The sequence below is a fragment of the Coenobita brevimanus genome, chromosome 26, assembly GCF_032717465.1.
Source record: "Coenobita brevimanus isolate Jiangsu-jjx chromosome 26, ASM3271746v2, whole genome shotgun sequence".
NCBI classification, from domain to species: Eukaryota; Metazoa; Arthropoda; class Malacostraca; order Decapoda; family Coenobitidae; genus Coenobita; species Coenobita brevimanus.
This window is the reverse complement of record NC_136979.1, coordinates 4,664,792-4,687,500: the sequence shown is the minus strand read 5'-3', so window position 1 is coordinate 4,687,500 and position 22,709 is coordinate 4,664,792. Positions and strand designations below refer to the sequence as shown.

Here is a 22,709-nt window from a genome sequence, read left to right as displayed (position 1 = left end):
TGTGGTGGTGATGGTGGTGGCTCCGGGAATAAGGTCTTAGGTCTTCGTGAGTGCAAATCTCCCCCGTTGAATTGACAGACGATGCGGGAGAGACAGGCCCCGAGGCAGAAAGAGAGGAGACAGGAGAGGGTATGCACATGGAAGCCTGGTTGGTGTTGTTGGTATTATTGGTGCTGTTGGTGTTGTGCTGATCAGTGCTGAGTGGGGTAGGGGTGAGGGTGACTGTTGGTGTAGGTGCTAGTGAGCGCTCTCCTTCTTCCTCTTCCTCCTCCTCTTCTTCCTCTTCTTCTTCAGCTTCTTCTGCCTCCTCCACTTCCTCTAGCTCTTCACCGTCCTTCACTTCCCCTAGCTCTTCACCCTCCTCCTCCTCCTCTTCTTCTTTCTTCACTTCCTCTTCTTCACCTTCCTTATCTTCCTCCTCGTCCTCAGTTTCCTTCCACTCTTCTTCCTCAGCCTCCTCCTCCCTTTCCTTTACAGTTTCCTCCTCCTCTTCTTCTCCAACCTCCTCTTCCTCTTCCTCATCCGCCTCTTCCTCCTCGTCCTCCTCCGCCTCTTCCTCCTCCTCCTCCGCCTCTTCCTCTTCCTCTTCCTCGTCCTCCTCCTGCTGCCGTAGCCTCATCACAGCCGCACGCCGGTCCCCGCTGCTGCTGCTGCTGGGGAGGGTGAAGGAAATCAGACACGTCCAATTGTTTGTAAACATTGCAGGACAGAAGGTGAGGCAAGACTGGGAGGGGAGGGGAGGGGAGGGGAGGGGAGGGGAGCGGGGGGAGGGGAGGGGAGGGGAGGGGAGAGAGAGAGAGAGAGAGAGATGGGGGGGGAATAGAGGAATACGAAGGAAGACTAAGTAATGAGGAGTGGAAGAAAAGGGGGATTATGGAGGAGGAGGAGGAGAAAAATGTGGATAAATGAACAGAGTACAAGAAGAAGTAGGATAAGAGGCTGGGGTAAGAGAAGAAATCATGAGAGGGGGTCAGGTTCAACAGAGGAGGAGGAGGAGGAGGAGGAAAGAAGAAAAGGAACAGGAAATCCTCCCCACAAACACGGCAGGAAAAAGTGAGAAAGATCGAAAGTACTGATAAACTCATCTCGGAAACCTTACAGGAAAAGATGAGTGAAAATTATATTCCTTGACGCAATACCATAGTTGATATATATGTGTAAATTAAAGAGGAAAACAGTAAGATATTGTAAGGAGGAAAACAGTAAGATATTGTAATGAGGAATACAGTAAGATATTGTAATAAGGAATACAGTAAGATATTGTAATGAGGAATACAGTAAGATATTGTAATAAGGAATACAGTAAGATATCGTAAAGAGGAATACAGTAAGGTATTGTAAAGAGGAAAACAGTAAGATATTGGAAACGGGAAAACAGTAAAATTTTGTAAACGGGAAAACAGTAAGATATAAAGTAAAAAGCTATCGATCTATATACCTAGGCTGCTTCCCCCAAGGATATAAATAACGATACAGGCCATTACGATAAATAACAATACGGTGAACGATGGGATTTGAGGACCGAGAATGAGATTTTTGGGATTCAAGGCACGTTTCACATTACTGTTTGTTTCATAACTGATTATAAGTGGAACGATTTTATTGACCGAACTTCGCGAAATACACAGCATAAGTAAAATAAATAAATAAATAAGTAATACCGGTTCTTTTACAGCAAACGTGGGTATAATAAAAATCATCATCATAATCATCATCACCCTCTTTACCACTAATACAAAGCGTGAGGTGTCCAGGAAGAGTAACAGGAAAGTATGATCCAGAGTGTAAAGCTCTCGGAGTGCCAAACAAAGTGGGCCACATATTCACTCACTCACCAATCCAGCCCTCGAAATCCTCGGCACCACCTCGTAAAGGCTCCACACACACACACACACACACACACACACACACACACACACACACATACAACTCTTACTAACTTGTCCTGTTATTCAGACGATTTCCTTCAGCTTGGGAGAGATTTTTCGAACCGGAGGGGTTTAGACATGGCCTTAATAACCCCTTCAGTACAAGAGGCCTTTTCTATGCCGAATAAAATCGTCTGGTGGGAAAAAAAAAACGGATTCAAAGGGTTAATAATAGTATGTGTGCGATAAAAGACCATCCCGTTGAAAGAGAGAGAGAGAGAGAGACCCTCGTCATGCCTATCTCAAAACATATCCGGTTATTCATCATTCAACACTTCTGCTTCCTTATTTTTCCACCTCTCGCTTATTCACATTCATTTAACATTATCTATTACGCTCCCTTCTTAGTGTTCCTTGTCTCCTCTTACCCTAAAACACATTCAATACATTATACACATTTTTCATTCTTCACAAATATTCTCTCTATAATCACCCTAATGTATAAAAGCTTTCAACCACTCCTTCTTCACTAACCTTCTTTCATACATCCTTTCTTTCGCATCCCTTATCTTTCCACATCTTTCAAATCTCCTAATCTCCATATTTCTTATACTATCCATCCTATTCAATCCACTCATACCGGGTATTCCTTAAGTCCTATCTCTACTATCACTTCTTTTTTAAACTAATGTCAATCCCAAATCTCCCGCTCATACGTCAATGTGGACAGTAATACACCTCTCTCTCTCTCTCATATATAATCCTTTTGCACCCTCTGTACTCAGCCTCCATTCTTACTTCCCTACCTCACTTTACTCTGCACTTCCTTTACGCACTTACCTCTCCTTTATCATTACACTTAGGTATTAAATCTCTTCCATCACTTACAGTCACTCCACTTACCAACAATACACACTAGTCGCTTTCTCAACATCCATTAAAATTCTCTTAGGGACATACTTTCCAATTTCTGCCACGCATAAACATTCACAAACTCTGATCCAGTCCACAACAATCAGTTCACTCTCACCAAGCCACGTAGATTTACACACAAAAATCAAAACTGAAATACTCCACCTCACACCATTTACCATCAATTTCACTCTTGTCCAAACTCATGCTCTCCTATCTTATAACCCCGTCGGCGCAGGAGAGGGACCACGCGGGGGCACCAATATAACAAAGCTGCCCATTTATTTTATTTATTTTTACGCAAGGAAGAAGGAACCAAAGGCCAAACGCCCGCAAGACTGTTCCCTCCTAGAAAAGGCAAAGACAGGCTAACAGAAAGCCAAAGTCAAGATTTGTTCATTTAGTTGTACAGAAGAAACTCATCTCAACTCCATCCCTGTTTCCCACAAGGACAGTGGACTGCAGAATAGCAACGTTAGTCTGCAGTCCGCCGAGTCGGCGTCCAGTTGAGTCTTGAGCAACAAAAAGAAGAACAGCAAACAACAACACAACCCTATTAAGTAATACAATGAACCATGGTGATATAACACGCCCTTGCCCCACGCCTGTGTTGAAAATGAACCACTCTCTCAGCTATCCAGTGTACAGAAACTTAACTCTTTACTGCCTGTAACCCAAGAAACCGTTTCCAAAGCTGGGTGGTAACCATGTAACCAGATAACGGGGTGATGTGCAGCCTATTATGATGCCCCTGTTAACTGGGCACACGCAAATGTGGCGTCCATCCTGAAAACAAATCTCCACACTTTTCTCAGCGCAGTCAACCACAAAGTATATAATATCGGTTCGCTGTACGGGATGGTCCTGCAGGGGCTGTTGCACGCCCGTGGTTAATTAGTCAGCTCCACCAAACAGACTGGGGTTGATCGACGACAACAACTGCATTAAACAAAACCCTTTTCACACCACACATACACAGACGTAAAACCTGCCATGAATTTTCTCCGTCCACTCTGTCATAAGCTTTTTCCAGCCCATAAAAAGTTACAAAAATCTACCACTTTATTTCCCATGATTTCCCCACTATCTACCTTACTATATAAAATACCGGTATTCGATCTACACGTCCCCTACCACTCCGGAAACCACCCTGCTTATCATTCACCATGTACAGCGCTTCGACACCTGTTTTTACCGTCCCTGTCACCATTCTTCCATATAACTTCCCCACCACACTCAGTACACTTACTCCACCACAGTATTTACACTCACTCTCACCATACACAGCACTGCGACACTTTTGTTTTAACCTCCCAATCACCCTTCTCCCAAAAAATTACCCCTCCACTCTCAGCACACTTATTCCACAATATTAATCATGATAATTTTAGTCACCTTATAATTACATTTAGACAAAGGTACTACTGGCAACAAAGGTACTACTGGCAACAAATGTCCTCTCACTTTTCCTTTTCTCTCCCTTGACTTTTAAACACGTTCTACCTGGTCCACTTGCTTCAGAAATTATAATAAAAAAAAATAGGGAGCCGAGGAAAAGAACAGCCATCAGTATTCGTTGTTGTGGATTCCTCAAAGTTGAGAGAGAGAGAGAGAGAGAGAGAGAGAGAGAGAGAGAGAGAGTAGGCAGGGACATGACTTCTACTGCCGACTGTACAATCACACTTATCTTCACTCCACTGGTACAAGTCCATTCATCCAAGCTTTTTTTTTTTTTATTATTATTATTATTGCTTCACGCACAGATCACTTTTTTCAAATATTTCTCCCACATAGTTCATTGTACCTTCTGTTCTACATTAATATTTTCTGCAGTCTTTTCAAACGCAGTGTGTCCAGGCATCTCAAAATGTACGGATCTTGCATCTGGCTCTCTGTTGTTTTTGTTTTTATTCTTGGAGGGAACAATCTGCGGGTTCCTGGCCTTTGGTTCCTTCTTCCCTGCATAAAAAAACATATATGTCTCACCAAACCTTGCTGCCTTCCTATCCTGCAGCCTTCATAAAAGCATTCTTCACCTACACCAGGATACGGTTTATTCTCAGACATCAGATTAATTCCCAGTGCACTACCCACCCCAGTTCTGTTTACCACCGCCCTGCTCTAATATTTTCCAATCGTCAAAATTTCAAAACTCTCCCGCCATCTGCTGCTTCTTTCATTTCCACTTGTTACCAATCTTCAATTTTCATCCCTTCGTTTGACACTCTTTTCACATTCATTTTTTTTTTTCACCTTTGCTCCTGCTCCCGTACATGCTTCCTAGTTTTAAAAAATCAAAATCAACATATATTTTAAAATGTGAAATTGTCCCGCCATCTATTCCAGTTTCACCTCCATTTTCTACCGTTCTTCGAAGTGCATCTTAAGTTTCACTTTTTCCTAACATTCATTTCCATAATTTACATCTTAAGTTTCACATTCTTTAACATTCATTTCCATACTTTACAACTCTCTCCCAAACACCTCCTAAATTCGGAAAAAAAACAAAACAAAATCTGTTCATTTTACTCCAAATCTGAATAAAGGGAAATAAAATGAATACACGAGGAAAGAGAAATGAGAAGAGTTAAAACAATAATATAATAAAACAAGAAAATAAATAAACAGCAAATTGAAAAGGGTGTGAGTGGCGGTGGAATGATGGGGAGAAAGTGTGTGTGTGTGTGTGTGTGTGTGTGTGTGTGTGTGTGTGTGTGTGTGTGTGTGTGAGAGAGAGAGAGAGAGAGAGGGAGAGAGAGAGAGAGAGAACGCATAAATGAAACAAAATTACATCCGCTGGCTGTAAGGGGTTAAAGGAAATTATCAAATATTTGGATAAGGCCGGATATAAACTGTTTTTAATGGGGTTAAATAATAAACAATTTAGCCTATCTTTACGACTGTTAACATGTTCATTACGATTAGGTCCTGAGAGAGAGAGAGAGAGAGAGAGAGAGAAATATACGATCTATCATCGTCTAAAAACTGAAGCGGTTAAGAGAGACTTTAACCCTTTCACACACACACACACACACACACACACACACACACACACACACACACACACACACACACACAAACTTTTTTTTTTTCAGGGAGAACATGACGCGATGGATGATTCTGTGCGCTCCCCTCCGAGTCTTTCCTAAAAATAAATAAATAAATTAAATAAAAAATAAAAATAACAGTCAGGGTATTGAACTGGACGTAACCTCATGAATTCGGGACCTGACCAACGACACGCACAAATCACCTCAAACACCTGTAATCTCCCTTCACAAAATGCAACAGGTGTTCAGTAAGTTCACCCCGATCAATGACCCACTAACAACATCAACTGCACCTCAAAAATACAGCTCTGTAAGACTGTAATTCGTCCACCTTATCCTGCCAGAGATTTTCGTCCTTTTGCAACTTTTAGCTCAATAACAGGGTAAGACATTTTCGTCCTTTTGCAACTTTTAGCTCAATAACAGGGTAAGACATATTCGTCCTTTTGCAATTTATTTCCCGTAGATCAATAACAGAGTAAGACCTTTTCGTCCTTTTGCAACTCATTTCCGGAAGATCAGTGACAGCAAGACATTTTCCGTCATTTTGCAACTTAACTTCCCATTGCTCAATGACAAAGTAAAACATTTTCGTCTTTCTGCAACTTATTTCCCGAAGTGACACTAAGACAATACTGCTTATCCTTACCCTTTCACTCGAACTTGGCCTATATTTTTCGTCCTTTTGCAGCCTACTTCATGAAACTCTACGGCTCTACCTTCTTCCCATGGCACTTCTTCGTGACTAGGAAATTTTGTGTTAAAAGTAGTTAAAACTCACCCATGGAACGGGAAGAGGGCAATTTTAGGCCGTTAATAAAACTAGTAACCAAGGAGACTCATTCCTACCTCATAACGTCCTCAACCTATTTTCAAACTTTATATGGGTGAGTGTCTGGGCTTTCTTGAAACCAAATGTCGAGTTAAGGGACCTAAATGAATGCTCATAAAACCATTTTCGGGGATGGAATACGGCAACCTCAGCCGGCAGTCCATCGGATTCACGATGATGTAGGTGGGGTCACAACAAAACCAGCAAAACCTACCCAATTTGCATACATCTGCCTCAGACTGCGAATTTGTGTAAAAGCAAGAAAAAAGACAGCTCATATCTGTATATACTGCAATTTCGCTATCCCTGGTCTGCTTTTGCTCCTGTTGTATAGCGGCAATGACCTCTGTTGTTACATTGACACGATCTTTGTAATGTACGGTAATCAATCAATCAAACTGGGAACCCTGCGCCTCCTCCCACCCTTGCTATCACGATCTTTTTAATGCAATCAATCCATCAAGCTGGCAACCCGGCGCTTCCTCCCAAGTTTCATCCCTCCACTGTTACGATCCTTTTAATGCAATCAATCAATCAATCAATCAAGCTGCCAACCCTCCCCTCCCTCCACTGCCACGATCTTTTTACTGCAATCAATCAATCAATCAATCCGGGAACCTGCGCCCCCTCCCGCCCTTCCTCCCTCGACCACCGCAGAGGTATGGCGGAAGGGAGTTGTCTCGCCTCACTCCCCCTCAAGGCACAGTGCCACATCATCCAGGACGCTTTGATATGCTTGGCCGCTGAGGGTGGCGAAGCGAGGTGCTACCTCAAGCAAACATAAATAGATAAAAATAAATAAATAAAATACAACAGATAAAATAAATAAATATGTAACTACAAAAAAGAACATGGGGCAAATATTTTCGAGATAAATACAAGCGTAAATAAAAAAATGAACAAAGCAACTAACATCACATATATGGATACCGGGTAAGTAAATAAACGAATACAAAAATGGACAAATATAACGCTACAAATATCACACAGATTAGTAAATCTAAAAAAAAAAAATAAAATAAAATAACACTACAAATATCATTCATTCATTCATCATCCAATCCTACGTTGCCCCATAAGGAGCGTAGGGGCCCGGGGCTAGGCAAGTTGTTCCTGACATTTAAGATGAGAGTGACCTGCCTCACTCATCCCTGAGTGGCATTACGTGAACAATAAACCCCAACCATCCCTTTGATATAAACCTTCACCGGCTCAATCCGATTGGAATGCCTTAATTACCCACTAAACCACCAGGCGCCTAAATTTGGCTATCTGGTTACCACCCTGCGTAGTAAATGGTTTCCTGGTGCACAGGAAACCATTTGGCTTGTCATTCAGTATAGTGTCACCCACAGGCAGAAGGAAGAGGAAAGAATGAAGGCAAGAAGACAGAAGAGGGATTGTAAAGTCACCCGTAGGCAGAAGGACGAGGAAAGAAAGAAGAAAAAGACAGAAGAGGATGGAAGGAAAGAACCATGGAGGAGAGGAAAGAGCAGACACCTGAGAGCAGCACTACATCGAGTGAGTGGACGGTGAGCGCCCCGTAACAAAGAACAAATAATTGGCCTAGTATAATACAAAGCAGTTAGGCATGTGCAGAATGTAACTACAAAATATTAGGTGTCCTGATTTCATACAACAGTATTGTAAATGGTTTAAATGGAAGAAATACACCACTTACTGAAACTTCTTTAACAAATGAAGATGGTCCAAGTAGAGAGAGAGAGAGAGAGAGAGAGAGAGAGAATTTATCATTCCTATTGTAAGGGAGTATATCTGCAGGCTAATGTCATAGGCTTCAGAGAATATATATACACAAAGTGTGGAAAATTATATTAATGAGTGATTCTGGAAGTAAGACGAGGGTTGGACGGCCAAGAAGATGGATAGATTTGGTAAATGTGTACCACAATGCCACGTACGAAGACAAGCAAACAAACGTACTGACAAAAAAAAAAAGTGCACGAAGGAAATATTTAAGGACAGTAACATGACAAGGGTAGCCCTCCCTCTTTAATATGGTAATCGTCCTATCCCATAACCATCTCTGAGGTCTACCTTTAATAAAAATAGATAAATGAAATAAAAATGGGAGGGGACTGTGACGTAGAGGTTTCCATGGCTTACAAGATGAGTGACTGAAGCCCACATTTCTAATTTATGTTTTTTCTTTCTTGTTTTGAATCGTGTGTGTGTGTGTGTGTGTGTGTGTGTGTGTGTGTGTGTGTGTGTGTGTGTGTGTGTGTGTGTGTGTGTGTGTGTGCCGGTACTATAATTTTCTCGACTTGCTTTATAAATGAAATGTCTGCATATCCATTAGTGCTACAGTACTTGAATTGGGATTAGATAAGTCTGCTATTACTAATGACCGGTAGTTTCTTAGTTAGGAGGTTAATGAAGCCATACCTAACCCTCCTGTTCGGACCGAAGCTGAATGAAATCGTCTAAAGGTGGAAGGCATAAAACAGACGTCACAAAGATCAAGATGTCAATGAAGCCTCTATTTAACCTCTTTTGTTCGGAAATCTCAAGCTCTCCTGGGCCAAAATCGTCCGCAAAATAGCAAGAACGAAACAAGAAGTCATCGTGGTGAAGTGATTAACCCTTCTCGGCCCAGTGCTTCTTTATCCACATGGGGGATGGGGATGGGGTAAAGGCTGGGCATGGGGGAGGGTGAGACGGTAGGGGGTAGCAATGGCAGAGTGGAAAGGAGAGGGTGGGGGGTTATTAGGGGGGGAGGAGAGGTAGATAGGAGGTTGGGCAGGGGGTAGGGAAGAAGGGTGAAGGGGAGAGGGAGTAGAAGGAATTTGGGGAGGGGGGACGGGGAGGGGAAGGGAGGCGGTAGGTCACACTCATCAGTCAGGTCACCACGTGTTTATCTGATGATCACAGCTGCGTGACTCAGCAGGGTTGCGGGTGGTTGGTGGCTAAGAATAGGGGGTGTAGAGGGATGGATGAGACATGGCTGACTGGGTGTATGGTTAATATGGCTGACAAATTAGTATGACTGGTTTAGAGAATGGCTGTGTGATGGCTGAGTAGGTTTATCAAGTGTGGACTCAGGACTCAATGATGTCTGATTTATGTAAGACATAAAGGGGTAATCATGTATGGCTGACGGTGTGGTGAGATGGCAAGGTTCAGTAAGAGATTATGACTTGAAGGGAGAATGGCTGAGATGGCTGACTTGAGAGATGGCTGAGTGTTTGCTGAGTAGGATTATCACGTGATGCGGACTGCTGAGTTTGGGTTTATGGTTTAGGTCGCTGCTGAAGGGGGGAACGGCTGAGATGGCTGAATGGAGGGATGTTGAGATGGTTGAGTATTTTGCGGCTAAAATGATCGGCAAGGGTATGGCTAACCCGAAGGATGGCTAAGTGGGTCGTGAAATACGTTTTGTGTTGTTTATCCTCGTAATATCAGGAAAGGATAGGTTACGTTGACTTAAGGTTAGGAAATAATGAAGTGAATTCCATTTTCTTTCTATTAGCTCCTGCCTTCCCCCACCTCCCCATTAATGCATCGTGGTCTTTCCTATTTATCAATGAGAATATTTAGTGCCTGAGACTAATATGCATGTATTTTTTTTTTAATCTAACCTAACGACGTAACTTAAATGAAAACGGCCAGTCATTTCACAAATCTATGGAAACAGGAAACGTAAGGCTATGACTAACTACGTCGTACTGGTATGGCCGACCCGGGAAATGTGTGTGTGTGTGTGTGTGTGTGTGTGTGTGTGTGTGTGTGTGTGTGTGTGTGTGTGTGTGTGTGTGTGTGTACCTGGTATGGCCGACCCGGGAAATGTGTGTGTGTGTGTGTGTGTGTGTGTGTGTGTGTGTGTGTGTGTGTGTGTGTGTGTGTGTGTGTGTGTGTGTGTACCTTTTTCCTCTTTTCCTCCATTTTTTTTCCTACGTCATCCTTCTTTTCCTCCTGTTTTTCTATATTCTTTCTCTCTCCATCTTTTCCTGTATTCCTCACTCAACCCTCCTCCAGCTCCTTCGTATCCTTCTTCCATCGCCATTCTCCTCCACTTCTCTCGTCCTCTGACTCCCCTACCTCCTCTTTTCCTTTCCTAACAGAGCTCCCAGATCTGGCTGTTCCTCGCTAAATTTGACGGGAAATTTGGGGAGTTTGTGTGTGTGTGTTTTTTTTTTGGCTGGTTTTACGATTCCATAGGCATTTCGGCCGAAGTTGGCGTAGACAGAGGAAGGGACACTACCAAGGCTGTAGGCAAGTCTCTAGGGTACAGGGATTAGTGACTGACTGGGTCCATATCCCCTACAAGACGTGTTTACTTAAGGCTCTCGGCCTCTCAGCAGTGTTGGCCCTGAACCAATGAGAAGGAAGCTATAGGAGTAATATATATATGGCTAAACTTATACTGGCTGATATAATAGCATCTGTGAGAAAAAGAATGGCAGGTATCAGAGTGCGGCGAATGTAAAACGAGTTCACCCAGGGAAACATACCCCCCCAAAAAAATACCTGCACAGTCGCCAGAGTCCTGATAGTATGAACAACCTTTTTCACACTGTTATGAACGGAAATCGACAGTAAATTTCTCATGAGTTTTGAGGTTTATTGGTCATGCTTGATATATTTACTAACAAAATCAGTTTATGTGTCAGATAACATATAGGCTAACACGACTGTTCGTTATGGATATAGTTTCGGATTTCTGTACAATGCGAGAGATGGAGTGGCATAAATAAACAGATACTATATAGCTTTCTTAAGAAACCAGGTATACCATGACGAAAATATCATTGAGAATTTCCAAGCAGCCATCGTCTACAGTATGGTTAACCCACGAGTGCACCGATACTTCTCTCACCGACTGTACACCTGCGGCTAACGAAATTATATACAAAGGTGTGGGCAATTAACGAAATGACGACATACGAAGGTGTACCTGACAGGGTAAAAATGCAGTCATTTCAACACCTCCTCCCCCTCCTTCAATAAATTTCCAGCGATTCAGGTGTGGTATTCCCAAGAGTATATGATTTTCTGCACCTGCGTGTGTGTGTGTGTGTGTGTGTGTGTGTGTGTGTGTGTGTGTGTGTGTGTGTGTGTGTATTTTATGGTTATCCTAAGAGTATATATTTTCCTGTGTGTGTGTGTGTGTGTGTGTGTGTGTGTGTGTGCGCGCACCCCTTTTCTTCATTTTCTCTCGTTTTTTCCTACTTCACCTTCTTTATCCCTCATTTTTTCTCCTTCCACTCTCCCTCTCTCTCTCTCTCTCTCTCTCTCTCTCTCTCTCTCTCTCTCCACTTTTTCATGTTTTAATGGAAGCGTTCACAAACTCAGGAGCTGCCAGTGATCGCCGGGTTATTTAATTATAGGAACTCAGTCAATTACTCCCGGCTCGCACTGTCATTATATTTTCTTCAATCCCTTCCATTATACACTACTTAATGGTGAAGAGTTCATAAATTCTTTAATACTGTAAACACCGATCATTATACTAAGTTTCTATATATTACTTAAAATGCTGCACTAGTTACACGAATGCATAAAACGGCATGTGGTCCGTAAGCATTCATTACATAATATCAGACGCCTCGCTGCATGTTTAATCTGTACCACTTATCGTTTCGTTACCAAGGAGATTAGTGTTTCAACTGGCAAATGCTGAAAAGATTATACCGACTACTGGCTATAAAAAGGGCATAATTTATGAAGTTGAAATCATGCGAAGATCAAACCGACAACCGAAATCGCAAGTACCGATGCTTCCAGGAAAACGGCAGAACTTGATGCGGGCGAGTGCATACAATCATCTGATTCCTATAAATATTTTGCAGCCAAACGACTTATGTTAGTATTACATATAGACTTACAGGGCTGTCCGAAAATGGTATTTGATTAAAACTACATTAAAGACATGACTAAGAATGTGAATAACCGCTTAACCAGGAACAATATTTGTCCCAAGGTTTAGACAGTTAGGTTAAGTGATTCCCTTCATTTTTATCATACTGAAGCTTCTTTCCCTTGTTTTGTTGAGTAAATATGTTCAGAAATTTATACTTATGAACAAAGTGATCAAGGATACACTTACAAAACGGTAGTTCAGTTGACCGCGTTTTTATTTTTCAAATTATCGTGTGAGGATTGGCAACTTTGGGGAGTTTGTGAACGCTACCACTGCCCCATCCTCCTCCTCGTCTTCTCCATGTTCTTCCTTCCATCGCTCTTCTCCAAATCTGTTTCTCTCATCTCTTTCCCCCACCCCTTCTTACATTTCCTAATACTCATCTGCTTTTCTCTTGCTTTCCTCTCTCCTCCTTTTCTCTTCTATTCCTTTTCTTCCCCCTCTGCTCTTCTAGCTGCTTTCCTCTCATCTCTTCCTCATCTGCTTTCTCCTCCTTCCCTATTATCTCCTTCTTCCTCACTTCTCTTCATCCTCTTCTCTTTTCCATTCATATTCTTTCGCCTTCCTAATTCTCTCTTCCTTCTTATGTATTCTCTCTTCTTATTCCTCTCCTCTTTTCCTCCTGTTCCCTCTTCCTCCTTACCTAGTCTCTCTTTTCTTCTTCCTATCTTCTATTTCTTCTACTTACGGTATCTGTTCTCTCCTCTCACTCTCCTCTTTTCCTTCTCATTCTTAACCATTCCTTCTCCTCCTTCCTCTCCCCTTTTCCTCCTCTTTCTTCCTCCTCCTTACACTGTTTTCTCCCCCTCCTCCTCCTCTTACGTTTCCTTCCCCTACTGTCCGTAACCCCTTCAACACGATGACGTCTGTTTTACTCAGGCTACCACCAGACGATCTTTCTCAAGGTAGGAAGGATCTTTACAAATAAATGGGGGGTAACACCTGTAGTTGCAAAAGTCTTTTCCAAAATCTTGTTGAACAGAATAGAGCCAGTAATTGATAAAATTTTAAGAGAAGAACAAGCGAGATTTAGAAAGGGTCGAGGTTGTAATGATCAGATTTTTATTGTAAGGCATCTAATGCAACAAGCTAATGAGATGAAAATGCCACTTAGTATGTGTTTTGTGGATTCTGAAAAGGCGTTTGATAGTGTTTCACGTGGAGCTATGTTGAAAATTATGAGATTCTATGGTATACCAGAAAAGTTTGTAAATATTATTAGAAGCCTGCATGAAGGTACTTTTTGTAAGGTAATGGTGGGTGGTTCTTTGAGTGATCCATTTCAAGTTAGGTCAGGAGTGATTCAAGGAGGAGTTCTTTCGCCACTGTTGTTTGTTTTGGTTATGGATTATGTTATGAAAAAGGTTGTAAGGAGAACAGGTGCAGGAATTAACTGAAAAGAAAATAAGAAGCTGATGGATTTGGACTATGCTAATGATATTGTACTGATTTGCGGAAGTATTTACGAGATGCAGAGGGTGCTTGATTGTCTGGTGGAGGAAGGAGAAAAAGTGGGATTGGTAATAATTGTGGAAAGACTGAAATTATTAATATGAACGTGGAGAACCATATCGATTGTGTAATTGGGAATAATGTGGTGAAGAATGTAGAAAACTTTAAATATCTGGGAACAATTGTATCATCTAATGGATCACTAAACAATGAAACTGAGGAGAGGATTAGACAGGCTTGGCGAGCTGTTGGAATGTTGAAATCTGTTTGGAATAATAATATGCTTTCAGAACATACTAAAGTGAAAATTTACAAGTCCATGGTTAGACCAATTTTAATATACGGGCAAGAGTCATGGTACAGTACAATTGCAACAGATCAGAAAGTATTAGGATTTGAGAATAAAATACTGAGAAGGATTCTTGGGGTAAAGTGGCAAGACAGAGTTACAAATGCAAGAGTAAGGGATATTACGAGAGTGGAACCAGTTAATGAATATGTGAGACTGTCTCGCTGGAAGTGGCTGGGGCACATATACAGAAAAGAAGGTAGTTTAATACAGGATATGCCAGAGGGGACTGCTAGAGGAAGAAAAGGTAGAGGTAGGCCGAGGGAAACCTGGTTGAGGACAATGAAAAAAGAAGCAGGAGAGGGATGTTGGTGTGACCTGAAGGAGATGGCAAGAGACAAATATTGGTGGAGAGAGTTCACTGAGGCCCTGTGCATCCCGTGGGGTGCCACAGGAAATGATTGATTGAATGAATGACTGAATTAGGGATACTGTTACCATCACCTGTTCCGGAAATCCATTAAACTGGAAACATCAGACAAAAAAAAAAAAACGAAAAAACAGTGATTTCATATAAATATACGGTAATAAATCACTGTTACCGTCAAGAAAAGTCTAAGCTCATTTATAAATACGGGGCACAGTCAAGCTATAACCAGACCCTCCATATTTAACTAGACTTAGTATCAAAGTGACAAAATACCGTACGCAAAACAAACCTATCTATAAAAATACTTAACTTTTACAGACAAACATATCTAAAAACTGCTTAACTTTTACGGACACCTGTTCATTGTAGACTAGTTAGGATCTTTTATAAATACCGTGAGACTCGTGGATCTATAGGTAAATTCAAGGCCTAGTGGATTAATCCCAGCTGGCCGCTCCTGTCAGGCGTGTAAAAGCCGCGCGCTACAATACACATCGTATATACAAACAAATCCTCTTCAGTTTCACGTTTATAGAAAGGCTTCAGGTTTCAAGGGGTATATATAAATCCACATTATTTCATCCGTATTTTTTTTTTTCCTAGATTCCACAGTATGTATCTAATAATGAGGTCCATAATGTCGACTATTAACCCCTTCACTCCGAGGACTTACTTTTATTCTTGCGGTCACCATAAGATAGAATTCAGTTACGTGGAGGCGTCTCAAGGAGGAAGAAATTCATACAGACCATATCCAAATCGAAAAAAAAAAAAAAATCTAGGAGTAAAGTGGCTGATGGAGACAATACCTACCCCCTCTCCAATTCCAAAAGATCATTACAACCGTCTACAGATAGCAAGAACCATGAAGAAAACGCATCATCGGATTGAAAGGGTTAACATATACAGTGCTACCACATTAGGACTCGAAATCTGAATCCATCTAGTAAACGCTGAGCTGCAGGGGGAGGAGGTGGGGGTGGTGACAAGAGCTGCAGACCTAAATACTGATACACCTCATTTCGATAAGTGGTTCACGAGATAAATGCAATTACTTTCCAGACACAATGCCAGTAAGAGCTACCACCTTCGAAGCCCAACACATTTTTCTTCATACTGTGTCAGTTTCATAATCATACGTCCTTAATTACAAGGCAAAGCTATTTTTCTGAACGACGCTGTACTTTAGATGGGCGTAGTACCGTAAGATGTGAAGACAGAGGTCCATTAATCTCTCTCTCTCTCTCTCTCTCTCTCTCTCTCTCTGTATGTATGTATGTATTTTTGTATATATGTATGTGTGTGCTTATCTTACAACCAAACAAAAATTCTGGATGCAACATGCAAGTGTATGAAAGACTCTTAATGTAAAAATACAAACTAATATTCGAAGATCTTTGTACCACGTAAATCAAGGAACAGGAAGCCGCGTGTGCTGAGAGAGCCTTTGTTCCTTATCTGGTAAAGGAATAATACGTACGAGAGCGGTAAAGCAAATTCTGTTCTTCCGGTATCCAGATGTGTGTGTGTGTGTGTGTGTGTGTGTGTGTGTGTGTGTGTGTGTGTGTGTGTGTGTGTGTGTGTGTGTGTGTGTGTGTGTGTGTGTGTTTTCCTCTCACAGACGAGTTATAAACTGGCGTGAGAGCTGAAACAAACATGAAGTTGCCGACATCACGAGAGAGAGAGAGAGACAGACAGACAGACAGACAGACAGGAAAATAAGAAGAATCATGAGGGGAAAGAGGAAGAAAAACGAGTACTAGAAAAAGGTAAACACAGCTCTTAATTAAATAATCAAACATCTAATTTAACCCCATCAACACGAAAATTTATAGTTTATTATTCTCATCTCGACGCTTTTTTTTTTTTTTTTCACATTTGGATGGATTTCTCGAACTGGAGGGGTTAGATATGGCCATTCGTAACTTCTCTACTAGGGGTGTGTGAGCTACATAAAATCGTCTGGTTGTTATTAGATTAAGATGAGAGATAATCGTCATGGGAGTAAAGATGTTAAATACGTGAAACTTTATCATTTACTTACGTATTTGCTTTCCATGTGGCGGTAACTAAACGAAACGCATGAAGGTTTAGGGCAAAATGGTTTTATTCCGTCCTAAAGAGTAGTTATTGTTGAATTCTATGCGCGCACACACACACACACACACACACACACACACACACACACACACACACACACACACACACGCACGCACACACACACACACATTACCAAACAATACCACAAAGCATATCCGACTGAGAACCCAGGAACTCCGCAGTAAGCATACATGTGTGTCTTAAGCGTTGAATTTTATACCGAAGCACACACACACACACACACACACAATACCGGTACCACAGATTATACCTACAAGAGTCATAAAGAACTCTGTAGCAGGCACGACCATGCATCTTAATCACAAAGACAGTTATACTCAGCATCATATAATTAAGAAATATTACACTGCCTCCTTCTCTGTTAGTTTATATATAGCACCGTATTACAATATTCTGTCCCTCTTTAGTGATAAAAATAAATTTCAATCACGTATCGGTATACTGATTCACGATGTATTAAGAGTTGTGTGTATGATCCGTCATGGTGTACACACACGTAGAGAAAAATAGATAGACAGATATATAGATAGACAGATGGATAGCCTATGTACGTATATGCTACTGGGAACTTGTGTAACCAGCAATTTCATGAAATCTCTAGGGATTTTAAATTAGTTTAAATCAGGATGGGTTAATTAAGGTTACGTTAGGTTAATTTAGGCTGCGGTTAGGTAAGGCCGGGATAACCTAGGTTAAGTTTAGGTCAGGTTAGGCTAGGTTTGTTAGGTTAGGTTAATATATATAAAAGCTAAGTTAGGGTATGTTATGCGTTCATATAAATTAACCTAACCTAACCTAACCTACACTTAAATTATTCCAACCTAACCAAACCGCAGCCTAAATTAACCTACCCTCAACTTACCCATCCCAATTTAAACTAATTTCACGAATTCCCCAGGGATTTCAAGAAATCACTGATTACACAAATTCCCTGTGTGTGTGTGTGTGTGTGTGTGTGTGTGTGTGTGTGTGTGTGTGTGTGTGTGTGTGTGTGTGTGTGTGTGTGTGTGTGTGTGTGTGTGTGTGTGTGTGTGTGTGTGTGTGTGTGTGTGTGTGTGTGTGAGAGAGAGAGAGAGAGAGAGAGAGAGAGAAGTAAGGTGGAATGATGCATGACAGGGAGAGGTGAGTTCGAGGGAAGGCACCCTAATGACAGAGGACAGGGTGACATGGAGGCGGTTTGTTTGTGGCCACTCCTTCCGGTATTACGGCGTTTGGCGAGAGAGAGAGAGAGAGAGAGAGAGAGAGAGAGAGAGAGAGAGAGAGAGAGAGAGAGAATAATTAGCCTATTAGAGATGGTTAAGCCTTTTTATTACTAAGACATAGTTTCCCTAGGCCACTCTCATTAAATATTAGCAATTCTATTCAGCCTGGTAAACGTCTCTCGTACTGGGATTACAAAGGTTTTCTACTAACCCATTCACTACGATGAAGTCTTAATTCTGGCTATCTCCTGGCCGTTGATGAGGTGCAGGGGGATGTGAATGAGGGTGATGTGAGATGGATAGTGTGTGGGTAGTGTGAAGTAGTGTAAAGGGGGATGTGAATGAGGGTAATGTGAGATGGATAGTGTGAGGGTAGTGTGAAGTAGTGTAAAGGGGGATGTGAATGAGGACAGTGTGAGATGGGGGGAGGGCAGCCTAATGACAGAACGGTGACAGAAGCCTATTTATTCGTGGCCAACCCGTACGGGATTAAGGCGTCTGGTTATACTAAAGATAAATGAGATAGACGATACAGATAAGAAAGATGGGATATAGATACAGATAGAAAGATAGGCAGGTAGGTAGTGACAGAGATAGGATGATGAATAAACAGATATATATATTGACAGAAGGCAAACACACTGATGGATACAGCCAAACAGGGACATAGACATACATAAATACAGACAAAGAGACAGACACGTACCTCCTAACACATTCATTTACCTTGGGAGAGAGACCTTTCAAACCGCCAGGCATTAGTACTGTAGAGCCGTAATTAACTCTCTCACCAACAAAGGCTCTTGTAAAACCAACAAAATCGTCTGGAGATATCCGAAAAGAAACACTTCACTACAATGACGTGGTTCTTGTATCTATTCCTGCCACTTAGACACGATTTTACTTAGGTAAGGGAAGACGTTTCACAATAGTTGTAGTTGTAGTAGTAGTAGTAGTAGTAGTAGAATTAGTAGTAGTAGTTGTTGTGGTTGTTATAGATGTTGTTGATGTTACTGACGCTCTAGTCATCTCAAACGTAAGCTAAATGGACTATAGACTGAGTTTCCCTTCAACAGTGTACCATCTCCCTTTTGAGGAACAGGGAAGGAACTGAAGGACGCTTCCTGGCAGAAGAGCTGACCAGCAAAATTGGTGCCACCACGTGAAGGCGCCTCTCCAGCTGCCAGTTCGATAATAAAGAAGTTAAACAGCAAACTTTATTAAACCTTCTGCCACAAGCGATTTCTTCCATACTATGAAAAATTATCCGGAAACGACTAAATACATACACTGGCGTCACCGTAGTTGGTAAAAACGTTTGGTGGCACGATAGAGAGGGGGAGAGAGAGAGAGAGAGAGAGAGAGAGAGAGAGAGAGAGAGAGAGAAGCATGTCATTGTAGTGATGGAATGAAGTGGAAAAAGACCTCCTCGGGCTGAATGGGTTGAGATTAATACCACCATCTCTCTCTCTCTCTCTCTCTCTCTCTCTCTAACACACACACACACACACACACACACACACACACACACGTTTTCACTCACTCCTCACTTTCCCTTCTCCCCTTCCATTTTCTCTTACCCCTCACACCCCTTTCAATTGTCCTCTCACCTCCAAACTTTCCTCTTCCCTTTTCCCTCTCACTCCCCTCTCAACACCTCCCACGCCACCCTCCCATGGCCATTCACTGGAGTCTGGACCCTTTTAAAATCAACAAATTTCACTGGATTACAGATAGATTTCCTGCACCACAAATTATTCTGTTACAAATAATAATAATGATGATAATACTAATACTAATAATAATAATAATAATAATCCCAAACAAATCAATCCCCTAAAGGACTATATATACAGGGTGGTTCACATATAACGCTCTCCTTTCACTCCGCCGGGTGATTTCTCGTGTTGCATAAACGACGGGCCAGCCTTCTCAATGTCCTTCCCGCATCATTTACACATATACCGCACTCCCACTGCCACACCCACGCCCACACCAGCGACTGAGCCATATCCACAAAAAAAGGTACCGCCAGCCGAGTCGAGTTGGGCGCTATTTCTGGACTACCCTGTTAACTGCGGCGATTAGGTTACCGTAGCAGCTATACGTCTTTCATTTTAATCTGGCCCAAATTTTCGTCCTTTTGTTGTTTATTTTCAGGTACTCAGAGGCAGAAATGGTCAATGCTACGATTCTACACCCTGTCCATGCACTGCTTCGTGACTAGCATCATATTCCAGCGTAAACTACTGTTACAACTCAACACAGAAAATGGAGAGGGACAGTAATTTGAGACAAAATTAAATTAAAACTGGTAAAGCACCTTATTAATTTATTTCTACCGTACTAATACCATATTATGGCGGCATCCTTTCTAAATTAGCCCATTAACTTTGCATTACTTTTTAAATTCTTGATGCTTCTTGGCACCTTTTTTTTTTTTTTTTAACTTAAGCCCCTAGTACTTAAAGGGTTATGTGTGTAGGGTATCCACCCCCCTTCATGTTCGAAATAAATGTCCCTACGTTCCTTCCTATCCCCGAAAAGGAGGATGATGGAATGTAACAGGATGATTGTTTCAGCCTGCAGGCCACCGCGTTCACGTCAAAATGGACCTAGGATTGCAACATCAACAATAACTACTACCACTACTACCAACATCACCACAACCACTACTACTACGAATAATAACAGCTAATAACAATAAGGAACTATGGTAAAAGCATAAACAAACGAATGCCTCCATAACTGTATGAATAATGCCCCTGTAATCCAGTATTCTACGCAGAGGATGATGAAGACACCCTGCAAAGTCAGCAACTGTGCAGGGTTTAAGGAGGCAAGAAGAGTGGTCAGCACACCCCTTTCATATGCTGACTCAGGGAAAGGAGTATTCTGACCATCTAAGATCGAAAGCAATATGCCAGAAGATAGGCCAAGAAATCAGAGTGAGTGAGGTGTTGGCTACCCTATTTACTCTGCCTGTAACTTTAATCTTATTTCACTACTAGCAGTACAATTTTTTTCTTGCCTGTTTAATTTGATTTTTGAAGCCCCTTACACACACACACACACACACACACACACACACACACACACACACACACACACACACAGACGGGGTGTGGGAAATCCAAGCTGAGAGAATAATAGGTTTAAAAAAAAAATCATAAGTCCAAATCTCAACCGTAACAGACTTACAGTAACTGATAACTCTGATAACCTTATGGGAAACTTATGACCGATATCAGTTTCTTTTATCAGTAACTGCAGCTCTGTAATGGCTCAAATTTGGTCCCACGTTGATAGCGCCATTTTTACTTAGAATTTCCCCAGCTATCATTTCCCAAAGCCATGCCCTTTCCACGAAGGATCCACATTTCCGTTCTGTATTCCATTTTTACACTAAACGCTAATGATTTTTTTCCCAGGATGATTATTGTTCCAGTTTTTCTTATATTTGTTTTACTCTAACCTAACGTAACCTATCCACACTTAACCCAACCCATTAACCCAAGACTAAACCTTGCCAAATCCAACCTAACATTAACCCAACACACTAACCTTATCCAACCCATTAACCTAACTCATTACCTAACATTAACCTAACAAACTAACCTGCTACTATGAAAACAAACCTAACCTAGCCTAGACTTTCCTGGATTAAAAAAAAAAAAGTGCAAAAAATATATACACAAAAAAAAAAAAAAATCAGCTCCTCGAATATCCTACACATATACAACAATACATATAGGAATTATACAAACAGGAATCAGGCTATATCACGGTTTATCAATTTCTCTTACCAACAAGCTGTGCCATAGAGTATAATCCCAATTCTAAGATGTTTTCATAGTTTCTTAAGGTGGATACTATACGTGTCGAAGGATAGTATATATATCTGAAAGGAATTAAAGCACTGAAATATTACGTTAACAAGGGATGGATTTTTTTTTTAGTGAATGGATTAATTAAGGATAATCCCCCGTTCTAAAAGCAAATCCAGAATTGAACAGGCTAAAATCCCCTGTATGTGACGACAGAATAAAGTAGCACAGTTTTTTTTTTCTTTTATCAGAAATTGGATTCCAACTGCATTGTTTAACCTAACATGTAAAAATCTATATCGGCCCGAGTGTGTGTGTGTGTGTGTGTGTGTGTGTGTGTGTGTGTGTGTGTGTGTGTGAGAGAGAGAGAGAGAGAGAGAGAGAGAGAGAATCAGTGAGTGGGAATGGGTGAGTCTCAATGTAAACTAATGAGTGATTTTGTGGGGGTGGGGGGGAGGGTGCGGGCGCAGTGAGAAGAATGAGAGGACCAATGCTAGGGAAGAGCTGGGCAATGAGTGGGGTGAGAGGGATGGTGAGAGGGCTGAGAGGGGCAATGCCTTTGGTGACAGGGGCAGCGAGAAGGGCAATGAGATGGGTGAGAGGGATAGTGAATGGGAGAATGAAAGGCGAGAGGGGAAACAGAGAGGGGTGAGATGGGCATTTCAGGAGAGGAGTGAGAGGGCAGTGAGTGGGGTATATGAGTGTAAGGGTGCAGACTCAGCTTAGCACGAGGGCATGACAGCTAGCCTACTGATGAGAAAGCACAAACACATACACACACACACATTCACACACACGCACACGACTACACATACACACAGAAGCTGTCTAACCTACACACGCAC

At 41.7% G+C, this 22,709-nt stretch overlaps 1 protein-coding gene across 1 annotated transcript in view; it reads right to left on the bottom strand.

Moving 5' to 3' along the window:
• The window catches only part of mtgo (miles to go), a 303,974-nt gene that overhangs the window by 273,981 nt on the left and 7,284 nt on the right, over nt 1-22,709 (bottom strand). Inside the window, exon 2 of the mRNA XM_080268116.1 lies at nt 1-415. Coding sequence (XP_080124242.1) covers nt 1-415 — 415 coding nt within the window. The remainder of the gene's footprint in view (nt 416-22,709) is intronic.